Raw genomic sequence first — 12,768 nt, 5'->3', positions numbered from 1 at the left:
GAGAAGGTACCTAGGTACAACTTTGAGCTTCCCAAGACAGACGCGCTTGTCATAAATTCTTTCGGACATCGAAGAAGCGCAAATCAGGGTTAGCTCCGTCCAGGCTTGGCACCATCCATCCATCAAAGAATTGAGCATCGAATGAGCCGACTCTCCTCTCAGCTGCCACTCAATTCCATGCTGCTTCCTTGAGGAATACTTCTCACCAACTGTGATAACGAGTCCCAAGCGCCATACCCCGCAATTTGCTTCATCTCGTCTGTTGTACTACTCTCCCATCCTTCTCAGCGCTTCTGTTCGCCGACGGCTTCTAAAGCTTAAAATCCTTAATTGACGGGCTGGTGCGGCTTATAATAAGCCTTTCCCCCTCTGTCCCCATCCATTGACAAAATCTGTTGATACGAGCGGCGTTTTGTCTCAATTTCCGACAATGGGGGGCGAGCCGCAAGATCTCGACCCTCAAGACGTCGGGCCTCGGAGAGGTCGGAGACGTGGCCTCCTCCCTCCTGAACTTGTGGACTTACTCACACCAGCCTTGAAGGTTGGAGCCCTAGCTGGTCCGTTTCTCTAAGTCTGGCGCATTCTCTCATGCTAGCACAATCCAGCCATGGTGATGATACATATCAGCTGATACTGTCTTCCAGGCGGTGCGGGCGCGGTGACTGGAGTGGCCGCTGGTATTATCCGGGATGCACCTCCAGTCTTGTTCGGACTGGTTTCTAGCATACAATGGTTCACCTTAGGTTCAACCTACTGGCGTACGTCACTCCTTGAAATGCCGGAACAATGTGCGGAAAACCTAACTTTTTTCCAGTCTCAAGGTCTATCATCACTCGATCTTGGGGAGGTGGCCAGCCGCTGAGCACGACGGACAAGACGAAAGCCAGCGCATTGGCGGGCGGAACCGCTGGCATGGTCGGTGGACTATTACGTATGCTACCGCTACCTAGGGACGGTGTTGTTGGGCCGTTGCATTATTTCACTTACTCACCGATTTTCCCTTCTAGGTGGTCCGCGAAATATCGTGCCTGGAGCTATAGTCTTCACCCTATTCGGCGCGGCAGGACAGGGCATTGCAAATAAGCTATCCGAATGGAAGGTGGCCCAGAGAGGAGAGGAGGGCTCGAGCTGGTTGAGATCCAAGTACAGCCCTCTCAGAAAGCTCACGGACGAGGAATACGAATCGTTCATTGGGGAAAAGATGCTCAAGATCGAGGCCGAGATTGCCTTAATCGATGACAAGATTTCTGAACTGAAAGCGGAGGCCCAGGCTAAGATAGAGGCTGAGGGCGTCCTCAATGCCACGCCATCATCCCCGGAAGCCTCCAAAGAGGACGTATCCCCGAAGACTCTGAACCAAAACTCACAGGCGAAGAGCTGGTGGCGGTAACCGGCATCTGGAATCCAAAGACTTTTCAACTGATTCGAAAGAGGAACCGGGAATACACGGTGGTTCTTTTTTTATTTAATCTGTATCATAGACACCTTCCATTTGGAACTTGTTACAATAGAATCTGTACAATTTTGGAGTTGCACGAACTCGTGGATCAAAATGTTTTGTCAGTGTTACTAGTCTTAGATAGCGGTCTGCAAGGAAACGTTCGATGGCATGCTTGGATAGCAGGGGTCATGGATGGGGGCATCACACCATTCTGGAGCCTCCAGAAAGCAGGATGAACTGTCAATTACTCTGCACCCTGAGGCAAATGAGGCAGGTGAATTGATGCCTGTTCAACCAGAGGTCAACAAAGGGGCATCGAGGGAGTTGAGCCGCACGATCGTGGAACTTAACCGGCTGACACCAGTTGGTAACAAGCCAGCCAACCCCCTGACACTCTGGAACAATTATTCGAACCCGGAAGTAACCGAAGACAAGGTTCCAGTTCCTTGCTTCATTGTCGCTGCTTCTATCTGAGTACGAAGTACGAAGTATCACTGGAGTGTAACTGGAGCACTGCGTGCTGGTCTCTCGAGCTCCCCGCCCTAAACTCAACAAAGTCAGGAACCGGGTCCCTGATTCTTTTTTCACTTGCCTCGTGAGTCGGCGTAAGTTTAATTCTACGCCGTCCCTATGTCCGGCTTTTTGGGCAGATTGCCACTCCCTTAGACGATCCGGGCCAGCCGTGCTATGTTGGCAAATGCCAACTCCCTCTCGAAAACAGCACTAGGCTCTCTCTTGTCAACGCCGATTACTCGACACCCCTAACGGACCGACCCCCTTCCCGACCTCTATCTCCGCGCCTCTCCTCGGGGAGATCGATCCCGAATATCCGGCTCCTTGACGACCTGTTCCACTGGGACCATACTGATTGTCCTTACGTTGAGACGAGCAGTGCGTGATAGCATTGCTTTTTCTTGCGACAGTCCCAAAATCGCCGTTTCCCTCGCGGTATCCCGGCCGACAGCACGATCTTTCGTCCGCGATCTTCTTCGTAATTCCCGATCTCACGTTACGATTATTCAGTCGTCGCTGATCTCACCCGGACACCTTTTTCGCCTTGCCTCTTGGGCGCTCGCCGATCTAGCCACATCATCTCCCCGAAAATGGAGCTTAGCGATCTGATCGTTTTGTCGGCCGACGAGTAAATCCGGTCTTATGCTCCGCCCCGTATGCGATATCATTTTGTTCCTGTCGAGGATCGTCGGAAGTTCCGCCAACCCACAGGGCAGCTATCAAGCAACAGACAACGGATCGCAGACGGGCCCTGCTATCGGCGGGAGACCTTGAAGCAATGGCCCTCTTCAACCCTACTTTCTTTTTGGCCATTTTGGTGCTAATATACCTGTCCTCCTTCGTTCTCTTTGCTATACTACGCATCCTTACCGGTCTTTCTATCCAACGTATCGGCTACTTCTCCCTACGACGTCTCGCGTACACACCCCGCGATGGTCTCAAAATTGAGATACGAGGTCTCGGCCTCAACTTCCACCGACCCAACTTCGCAAGGCCAACGTGGATCAGCATCGTTATTAGCGAGCTCGTCGCCACCGTCGATGTGAAGGAGTTGGGCGAGGGACACAAGATCCGCGAGGAAGACTCCGACGCCGAGGAGCCCGCTCCATCTCGTCGTTACAAATCCGATACACAAGCCCATGGCTCAGCTCCGCAGACACCTCTGCCAACGATACGAACGAACATGAGAGAGCCCACCTCGCAGAGTGAAACGTTGGATCGCTTTGTCAATAAGTCTAAGCGCCGAATCAAGATGCTGCAGAACAACGTGCATTGGCTGCGAATGGTTGATATTGTCGCTACGAACACGACAATCAATGTTGTCAAAGTCGGCAGTGTCCAGATTGGCAGTCTAACCGCAGCGGTCGATACTCGTCGCAAGATGGTAGATCGGGCGCGTTTCTTCTTTGCCGCGAGAGCCGATAGGAAGAAGCAGGATCAGCAGGCCGAGTGGACACTGAGTTTGAAAAGCGTTCTCTTCACCTCCGAAGGGAGAGAGCCCCTCGAGGTTCTTGATAATGCTACCCTCAATGTCAACGCCTACCTATCAGAAAATCTTGGTACCCTTCGAGATATGAGCATTGCTCTCAAGCTGGGTCGGGTCCACATTCCTTATGACGACATTTCACTAGCTCTCAAGCACTATAAGCGGTGCAAAAAGGCCCCTCCAAAGGTGGCCCGGCCAGTCATGAGCCAGGAACCGTCGACTACAGGCTCAGCATTCAGTAGCTTTGATGACTTCCACACAGATGAGGATCTCATGGAAACCCTTGCTAATTCCAAGGAGTTTATCTCAGCACTGGTTAAGGGAATCAAGGAGGTGCAGTTTGCTGTGAGCTTTATTGGGCTCTCCAAGAAAGTGCATTCAGATGGCGCCCCTTTGCAGTTAACTGCTTCTATGAAAGAAGTAGGCTTTGACCTCCATCGCCTTGATCCAAAGTCTCCAGTCCACCAGATGTACTTCCCCTCTCAAGATGTTGCCCACGAAGCCCTTGCGGCTGCGCTCTCCGTGTCCATTGGTCTCGACGACGGGCAGGGCAAACCCGAGAGGATCCTTTATGTCCCGATGGCAACAACGACTGTCAGGACAACACTTCCTTCGAAAACGGTAAAGCTGGCAAAGGACGGCAGCCCGGAAGAGCGTAATGCGAACATATTATTTGCAAATTCCGTGGTCACTTCACCTTCTATTGACCTTGATCCACGCCATATTGCCCTCGTCCTCGCCCTCTTAAAATCAAGGCCGCGTCCTCCGCAAACACGGCAACCAAGAACATCGAGACGCCACGTACTAATGTCACGACTTCTCCCCAAGGCGACTATCAAGCTCTCCATGCACGAACCTGTGGTGAGGATCGCGCTACCCCCGGTCGAGCAATCTGCCGAATCCGACGACTTTGATTTAATCATTTCATCCATCTCGTCGTTTTCGTTGGATATGGAGTCTTACCACTCAACATACGAGGAGGTGCACTACTCGCTCGTCGCCACGACGAGGCTCCAGTCTCACGAACTTTACTATCAAACGTCGATCGGTAATCGATTCGATCTCTTGCAAACGGAAGCCTTCGACATGAAGTTCCAGATCAGCGCCGCCCCGAACATCTGTGTAGTTGCCAACGGCAATATTCAAGCATTAACAGCGAAACTTGTCCGTCCCGAGATCACGGACGGCCTTCAGGAGATTTTCCAGCAACTACGTCTCGACCCCGATCCCAACCGGGTAACCGAAAGACGACCTCCATCCCCGCGCAACTTCCTGCGAACAATGCCATCCTGGTTGCTGCACCTTCAGATCCAGATTTCTGACTTTAGTCTCGAGGTGGCCGGGGTTGATGAGCATCTCTCCGATGACAGGCGAGGAATATCTCTCCAGCTTGATTCCATTGGAGTGGAATATCGAGCGCAAAGGCTGGAAGGGCTTCAACGACGACAATCGAGGAGAAGGGCTAGCAATCGATCACTAACCCCGGACGCAGACTTTACGAGACCCCCTACTTCCCCATCTCCTCGGAAGAAGCAGCAAACTCCCGGGGACGGGCGGCGCCTTGCGTTTTACGTCAAGGGCCTCGAGACGTACATGGTCGAAGCTGCTGATAAGTTAGAGATGGACCCTTTTCTGCGAATGCCGAGATTCGACATTGCCCTATCTGCCCTGAGTGATGGTCAAGGACCCCTGTTCCAACTCCAAGCAAATTTCCGATCTATCCTAATCAACTATTCTCTTTACCGTCACTACTCAGTGGGCCTTGCCGCGTTAGTCCTCCGGAAAGCATTCCTAGGATCTAGGAGGGTGCCTACCACTACCACCTCATCAAAATCAACCATGTCACCAAGGGCCACTGCTATTATGGATCATCTTGCCCCTCCAAACTCGCCAGCTCTAGCACCACGCGGTACTTCTCTGCCAGAACTGTTTACCGTGGACTTCAAAGTCGCCCTGCTTCAGCTCAAAGGGGACATGCCTCATGACCCCCCTCTGATGCTACAGGTCCACGGCCTCGAAGCCGGCCGTCAGCGCTGGTCCCCGCCCTATGTAACTTCCAGACTTGCCCGCCTCTATGTCGGAGCGCCGCGTATGCATCGAGTCTGGGCAAGGGTGGTAAGCGTCAAAGCCTGGCGAATAGACTACCGGAGATCGCGCCACAAGCTCGCGTCAGGTAGCTATGGCGAAGAGAAGCTGTTTGATATCGCCGCAGAGGCTATTCGAGTTGCCGTACCTCACGAGACAATCGTATACCATATCACGGACAATATTGTCAACGTCTTCAAGTCCGTGCAGCAGCTTCATCACAGGTTTAAGACGGGAACAAATGAGTACATCTTAGACAAAGGGCCCGAGGGGCCGAAGAATGTACCCAAGGTCTCGTTACGGACGCGCAGCTTCCTGTTTGAACTGGAAGATGGAGCATTCGAATGGAAGCTGGGAATGATATACCGCGTGGGCCTCACCGAGCAGATTCAACGGCTAGCCCGCGAAGAGGCTTTCAAACTCAAGATCAAGCGTATTCGGGAAGAAGAATCTCGCATTGAATCTACCAAGTTACGCTCGCGCACAACATTCCACACAAAGGCATCAAGCAACTCAGCGCCGACACCCAACCGGAATTACAACACCGATGGACGGCACGGCCATGGCGTGAATTACAATCATACCCCTCGATATGACCCCGAAGGCGATCCTCCGTCGCTCACCGGAACTACGCGGGTATATGAGAGCGAAGCGAGGGAAAAGCTCAATATTTATAATGCGCAAAGCTGGAAGAAAAGAATCAGCACAGCTTATGCAAATGCGTCTCAATCTATCCGAGAAATGCGAGGCCTCTTCTGGGGGCCCGACCATGTTCCCGAAGACATGGACGAGTCTGAGCATATTTTGGAGGTGCCAAGCCGGCCAGCCTTACTTTCGGCTTCAGTCTCCGACCTTCATATCGTCATAGACAAGCCATCTTTCCCGCTTCAGGATCTGCCAAATTTCTTGCACTCTGTTGGCAAGGGAATGCCGCGTGATATGAAGTATAGTCTCCTTGTCCCCATGCACATATCGATTGACCTGGATGAAGTGCGAATCAACCTTCGAGACTACCCCCTTCCATTTATCCATATCCCGACTCTCAGGGCTGATCAATCTACCCGCCTCCACTCACTCTCCCTCAAGACGAATTTCGTCATAGCAGAGGAATTCAGGGGCCCGGAATCTGCTCGGAAGGTTCGAGTCCAGGTAATTCCTCCTGGGACGGGTGGTTTGGGATCTCACCATGACCGCGGATTTTCTATCGATGTCCGTCGCACCATTGGACCTGTCAAGTCTTACTCGGACATCTCTGTTGACATCAATACTGCTCTGCCGACTCGGATAACATGGGGCCCTTGCTATCAACCCGCCATGCAAGACATGATGATGGTGATTGAATCCTTCACCAAACCGCAACTAGATCCGTCTGAGCGTGTAGGGTTCTGGGATAAGCTCCGACTCAACTTCCATTCGCGCATCCATGTCGCATGGAAGGAACATGGCGACGTGCATTTGGCGCTCAAAGGCACCCGGGACCCATATCTAATGACTGGCTACGGCGCTGGGTTCCTTATGTGCTGGAGAAATAATGTCCGACTTACGCTAAATGAAGACGACGACCCCAAGAAATTCATGACCGTTAATAGTGGAGAATACGTTCTTGCAGTTCCAGATTATAGCCATGAAGTTCGAGAAGAGGCGCGGCGTCGAGGCCTGTACGACGGCCCCGGAAGCGACGATATGACCAAATCGAGCGCTGCCTTCAAGAAGGTTGCCATGAAGCTTTCCGGCGACGTCCAATGGATGATTGGTTTGGTGTTTGAGCGTGCCATTGAAAATGGCATGCGGAGCTTCGATTTCAGACCCCATTACGACATTGTCCTCAAATCGCCGCTCTATGCCAAGTCCCAAGATGGCCTTCCATACGACGCCCTTCGCGGATTCAGAAGTCAACATATCCACCTCTCCATCGACATTAGAGCTCCTGCATGTCGTGACTGGTCGGCATCGGAGCCCGACCCATCAAAGAGCTACAACACTGTCCACTTTACCCCACGTTTCTTTACACACTTCTTTGCCTGGTGGGGCCTCTTTGGGAGCCCTCTCTCCTTGCCAATTCGCCAGGGCCGTCTCTTCCCAGGGCGAGAGCTGGGGAGCAAGAAGTTCGGTCGTCATTTGGCAACCGTCAAGTACAACTTGCTTCTCGCCCCCTTATTCCTGAGCCACATATATAAACACAAGAATATGGAAGCCACTTCCTCTGAGAATGCCGTCTCTGCCACTGGCCTCAAGGTTCGCTTCGACAGCTTCATGCTCGATCTGCACCAGCGACGAGAGGAGTTCAATACGCGAGATCGAGGCCGTAAATCAAAGGCGCGAACTACTGGTATTAAGATACACGCCGCACAACTCGATCTCGTCTCCGCCGATGTACGAGCCGTCTCGGCAACCATGGACAGCATGGCCGAGTCTATCAGGAAAGAAGGCCTGGGCGCTCCTTTTGGTGAGCAAGACGATGATTCACCGGATTACTCGAGGTTCACCATCCCTGACAACGACCCAAGTTGGATCGACATGGACGACTTCGTGGAGCTCGACTGGGTGTCCCCAGCGGAAAGGAATCCAGATGTCAAAATCCTCCCGCTGGCTTCTGCCCCCCGCCTGACCTATTTCCGGCAAACGGATATTGGGGGCATCATCTCCGGTGACCCAGACCGCACCAGTCCGTTCGGGCAGGAGCCTACTCATTTTTGCATGATGAGCCACGACGATGATCCTCGACGTGTGCAGGCCCAACTAATTCGAGATCGGCTCGCTCAGTTGGAAGAACAGATGGAAGCCCATGCGCTGAGCCTTGGTGAGGCGGAGTTCCGTGTGATGCGCGACGAGGGCCAAGATGTGCAGATGCTGGCGGAACTCGAGGCTTTGCGCCACCACACGACACTCCTCTGCCGAAAGAGAATGTTCCTCGATCATATGTTGCAGCAGATGACGAAAGAAGGGTCATCCTCAGGCGATTCGTCAAGTCTGAATGGGAACGGTGAAGAAAACCATGGTGACACTTCTTTAGAGCTTGCCGGAGGATCCATGAGCCTGCCCTCGGGCGCTGAATTCGACAGTGACTTCACGAATCGGTTTGTGGTCCACAATATGCAATTGAAGTGGAACAATCTACTGCGAAACATTGTTTTGAGGTACATCCATCAGAACAGCCAGCGGCGCGGTTTTGTCTACTACTTGTCTCGGCCTGCAGTCAAGTTTATCCTCGATATCGTCGAAGAGCAGACCAAGGCTAAGTCGACCAAAGACGGGAAAGGCCCTTCGCGCTCCTTCCCCAGAAAAAGCAAAACGGCTCCTGCAGCACCAGAGGCTAGCTCGTCGACGAAAAAAGTGCGCAAGGACATTGAGGATCGCATTAAAAGCATACTCCAAGACGGCAAGAATATGGTGGATGCGGAAGAGAACGAGCCTGGGCAGATTGGCAACATCATCTCCGACCTTGTTTGTGGCATCGCAGCCGAGTTTACGCCTCGCAGCGGTTACCACATTCGCCTGATTGCGCCCCAAATTCAACTACAAAGTGACAAGAACAAGAAGCACGTGGTCCTTATTACGGCAAAGGGCATGGACCTAAAGGTAGTTGAGGTGATGGAGAAAGCCCGCATATCTGACCCCGTCAGCGGTCTTGTCCAGAGGCGTATCCTTCTGAACATGGACAGTGCCCAGTTCTTCGTAACCCATCAGAAGTGGTTCCAGACCGGCTTGGTCTCAATGTACGCTGGTAGTAGGTACGGTGCGCCGTCCGGATCAGCTTGGCCCCCCTGGGTTCCGGTGGAGGTAATCTTCGACTACCAAGCCGATCCGTTTGGTTTCAGGCGCGTGGTTCAGAAGACATCCGCTACGCTACGCTACGACAAATACAACAACCTTCGTCTGAAATACACCGACGACGTCAACACAGACGGCGTTAACATGGACTCTGCCGAGCCTAACGAGAGCAGGATCGACAACCTCTGGGTCGAGTTCCCCCAAGCAAGGGCACTCTGCAACTCGTCGCAATACTACGCAATGTACGTCATTGTCCTGGATCTCTTGATGTACAATGAGCCGGCGGAGAAGACAAGAAGTGAGAAGCTTGAGAAGATCATGCTCGCATCCGACTTTAGCGATCTCAGCGGCGCGCCTGAAATGGTACATAAACTTCAGGAGCGTGTCCGGCAACTGGAATCCATCAAGACGCATCTCCAAATTTACGCTCAGACCCCTGGCGAGAGGCGCTGGCAGGATCGCGTGGTGTTGGAAAAGGACCTTGCTACTTGCGAGGACGACCTCTTCTTCCTCATGAAGGCAATCACCACATCACAGCAGAAGCATGAAACAGTGGGCGGAGAGATGAGCCAATCTAATGCCCTCCTCAAATGGACAATTTCGGCAAGGGATATCGTCTGGCACCTTATCAAGGACACCATGGAGCCTCTGGTCGAGTTACAACTCCGCGACGTCGAGTACGACCGTACGGACAATGCGGATGGCTCCCACGTCAATCTTATCCGGGTGGGCAAGGTGCTCGGTCTCAACCTCTTACCCCACGCTATGTATCCCGAAATCATCGTGCCTTACGTTGATGGCGATCGAGGTACTTTTAGTGACGTTGGCAACCGACATATGATTCGCGTCTGCTGGCACATGCTTGAAGATATTGCCGGCATCCCCGTTATGGATCATTTCGAGGTGGACCTCTTCCCCATGAAAATTCAACTTGAGCATGAGGTCGGAAAGCAGCTCTTCGAATACATCTTCCCCCACGTCGAAGGTAGTACGGAACATGGGGCTCGTGACGACTCACCTTTCTTGCTGAAACAGCAGTTGCCCGGCCAGAACGACGACGACGATGATACCACATCGATTGTTAGTTCTTCCCAAACCACGCCGTTGACGGACAAAGGTTCGACCTTTAGTACACGGCCAGGGTCCCTCGAGCTTCGGCTTCGTCCAACTCTCGATTCGAACACACTAGATTCAGGCACTTCGAGCCCGAAGAAGGCACTGAGCGTTCACACAATGGACGGCCATTCATTCCGGTTGTTCAAGTCGGCTGGTAATACGCCTAGGGGGTTGAGCAGAAAGACGTCGAGAGAATCGCTTGCGCCGCGGCCAGGTACCGTAGGTCGATCGGGAACGGGGCTCTCGCTCAAAGACGGGGTGTCATCCTCTTCTAACCATGAAGGTCGAAAGATGTCCCGTTTCGTCCTTCGCAGCAAGGCACCGCTCGAGGAGAAGCAACAGGCGTCGGATGATCTTACCAAGATGATGGAGCGAGCCAACAGCTACATGAGCTTCGCGTACATCAAGATGCCGTCAGTAGAGCTCTGTCTCAGCTACAAGGGCAAGGACAATCGCAATTTCGAGGACGTTCATGATTTCGTGTTCCGCATGCCAACGATCGAATGGCGAAACAAGACATGGTCAAATCTCGACCTAGCACTAGCCCTCAAGAAGGCCGTCATTAAGGCGCTAATATCACATACCGGAGCGATCATCGGCAACAAGTTCTCGAAGCACAGGCCCAACACGGCACAACAGAGCAAGCTGCGCGAGCTCGCGAGCAACTCGGCCATTATCGGGACGCCACACCCTATGGCGTCCCCTTACACGGACAGTATCCACAGCGACGACTCGTCCAGCTTGTTCGGGACGTCGCCGATGGATTTCTCGCGTTCGCCGCCTCGATCTCTGAGAAGCAGCAACTACGACCATAGCCATGCACGATCCGCACGGTCCGCACGGTCCGCACGATCTACAAGCCGAAGTTCTAGCGTGGCCAGCACTCGATCTTTCAGGACCGGCGGCGGTTCCAGCTCTCATGGAACCGGCTCCGGCATCAGCGGGCAGGTCGTGGTGCCTAGTTTCCTCATGATGACGCCACCTACGCCGCAAGATTCACAGCCGTCTCAATCGCTCGGGGCGGAGACAGCACGGCCCGCTTCGAGGCATAGTCTCAACCCGCTTAGCGGCCTCTTGACGGTAGACCACCGGTCCAATTCGAGCCCTAATATCGTCGTTGGGGGCGAGAGGAGGAGGTCTGCGGGCGGCATCAAAGGGAAGTTGAGCGCGTTGACGAGCAGGTTAGCTAGGGAGAACACGGCCAGGAGCGGGGAAGGCGGCGAGAGCGGAGATGCGAGGCCCGAGAGTCGGGGCGTTTCGAGCTCGCGGCGGTCAAGCTTGGCCTCTACTAAAGATGAGTAGTGGGGGGGACTGCGGCAGTTTTAATGCAACGTCGTTCGTATCCTTTTCTGAGGACGGGCGTTTTTTCTTCTAATTTGCATGGGAAGGGGGAAAAGGGGGAAACCCTCGACATGCGTCCTATACATATATACCCTCTATTAGTGTCGATACATTCATTTGCATTTTCCCGTTTATTTTTGTTTCCCGTCCTTGTTCTTGTTCTCATTTTATTACCTTTTTTTATTTTTTAATTTTTTTTATCATGGATGTTGTATCCTGTATCTATCTTGGCTCTTTTCATTTTCACTCTGTTAGATGTTTTTTCTCTTGGGACGGACGGGGCCCTCGGCAACCGTCAATAGTTTACTTTAGATATCATCAACTCCCAGGAGTTCCTCGGGCGGTCTTCTGGCTTCCTTTTTTTTTTTTTTTTTTTTTTTTTTTTTTTCCTCCAAGTTGTCCAGTTTCTTTGTTTGTTTGCCCTGCATCCTACTCGTTTCTTTTTGTCATTTCTTGTTTGGGTGTTTTTTTCTTTCTTCGTTTACAAGGAATACAAGGGAGGAATAAAAAAGCTCTTGGCTTCGGACACAGATTAATATACTTGATATATTTGACGACTTTTCTTCCTTATTTCAAGGCTGTTCGTTTCTAATGTTCAACCTTGTGTTTGTTCAACATTGTGCTCTTGGCGTAGTCCAGTGAAGTAGGCTGTGATAGTTTGATTTGAGGGTTCTGGCGACATCTCTCGCGACCACGGACAGTGGACTTTAATTTTTTTTTTTACATTCATGGAGATACTCCTGTATCTTCAAGACACGGGCAACGCCCTTCACGATCCCCCAAGTTTATTTCAAGTAATGAGATCAGTTTCTCGGGATAAAGTAGATAGAGGGCCGCACCCTCATCAGTTATCAACGGCAGAAACAGCATTCGTAAGTGAAATACATCCCGCACGGTAGGAGATATGGGAAGATATGCTAGTAAGACAACCTTCCCTCCCTCCAAGATAGCAGCCTAATCAAGAGTCTATCGAGACTGTTATCGTGTACTAACTTATGGGAAGTGAGAGATACCT

General features: G+C 52.2%; 1 protein-coding gene and 1 pseudogene across 1 annotated transcript; both read left to right on the top strand.

The window, feature by feature from the left end:
* Window positions 1-430: 430 nt before the first annotated feature.
* Window positions 431-1,390, top strand: SAPIO_CDS2170 (uncharacterized protein; the record flags this gene model as incomplete). The annotated part of the gene is made up of 4 exons (XM_016785274.1): window positions 431-557; window positions 645-758; window positions 815-931; window positions 1,008-1,390. 4 exons carry the CDS (start codon window positions 431-433, stop codon window positions 1,388-1,390), a joined length of 741 nt encoding a protein of 246 aa, XP_016645152.1.
* A 1,342-nt stretch (window positions 1,391-2,732) lies between these two features.
* On the top strand, window positions 2,733-11,714 carry SAPIO_CDS2169 (annotated as a pseudogene; the record flags this gene model as incomplete).
* Between the last annotated feature and the right edge of the window lie 1,054 nt (window positions 11,715-12,768).

This window comes from Scedosporium apiospermum, assembly GCF_000732125.1.
Source record: "Scedosporium apiospermum strain IHEM 14462 chromosome Unknown SEQ_SAPIO_0085, whole genome shotgun sequence".
Lineage (NCBI taxonomy): Eukaryota > Fungi > Ascomycota > Sordariomycetes > Microascales > Microascaceae > Scedosporium > Scedosporium apiospermum.
Note: the sequence above shows the minus strand (reverse complement) of the source record. Positions and strands in the feature narration are given on the sequence as shown.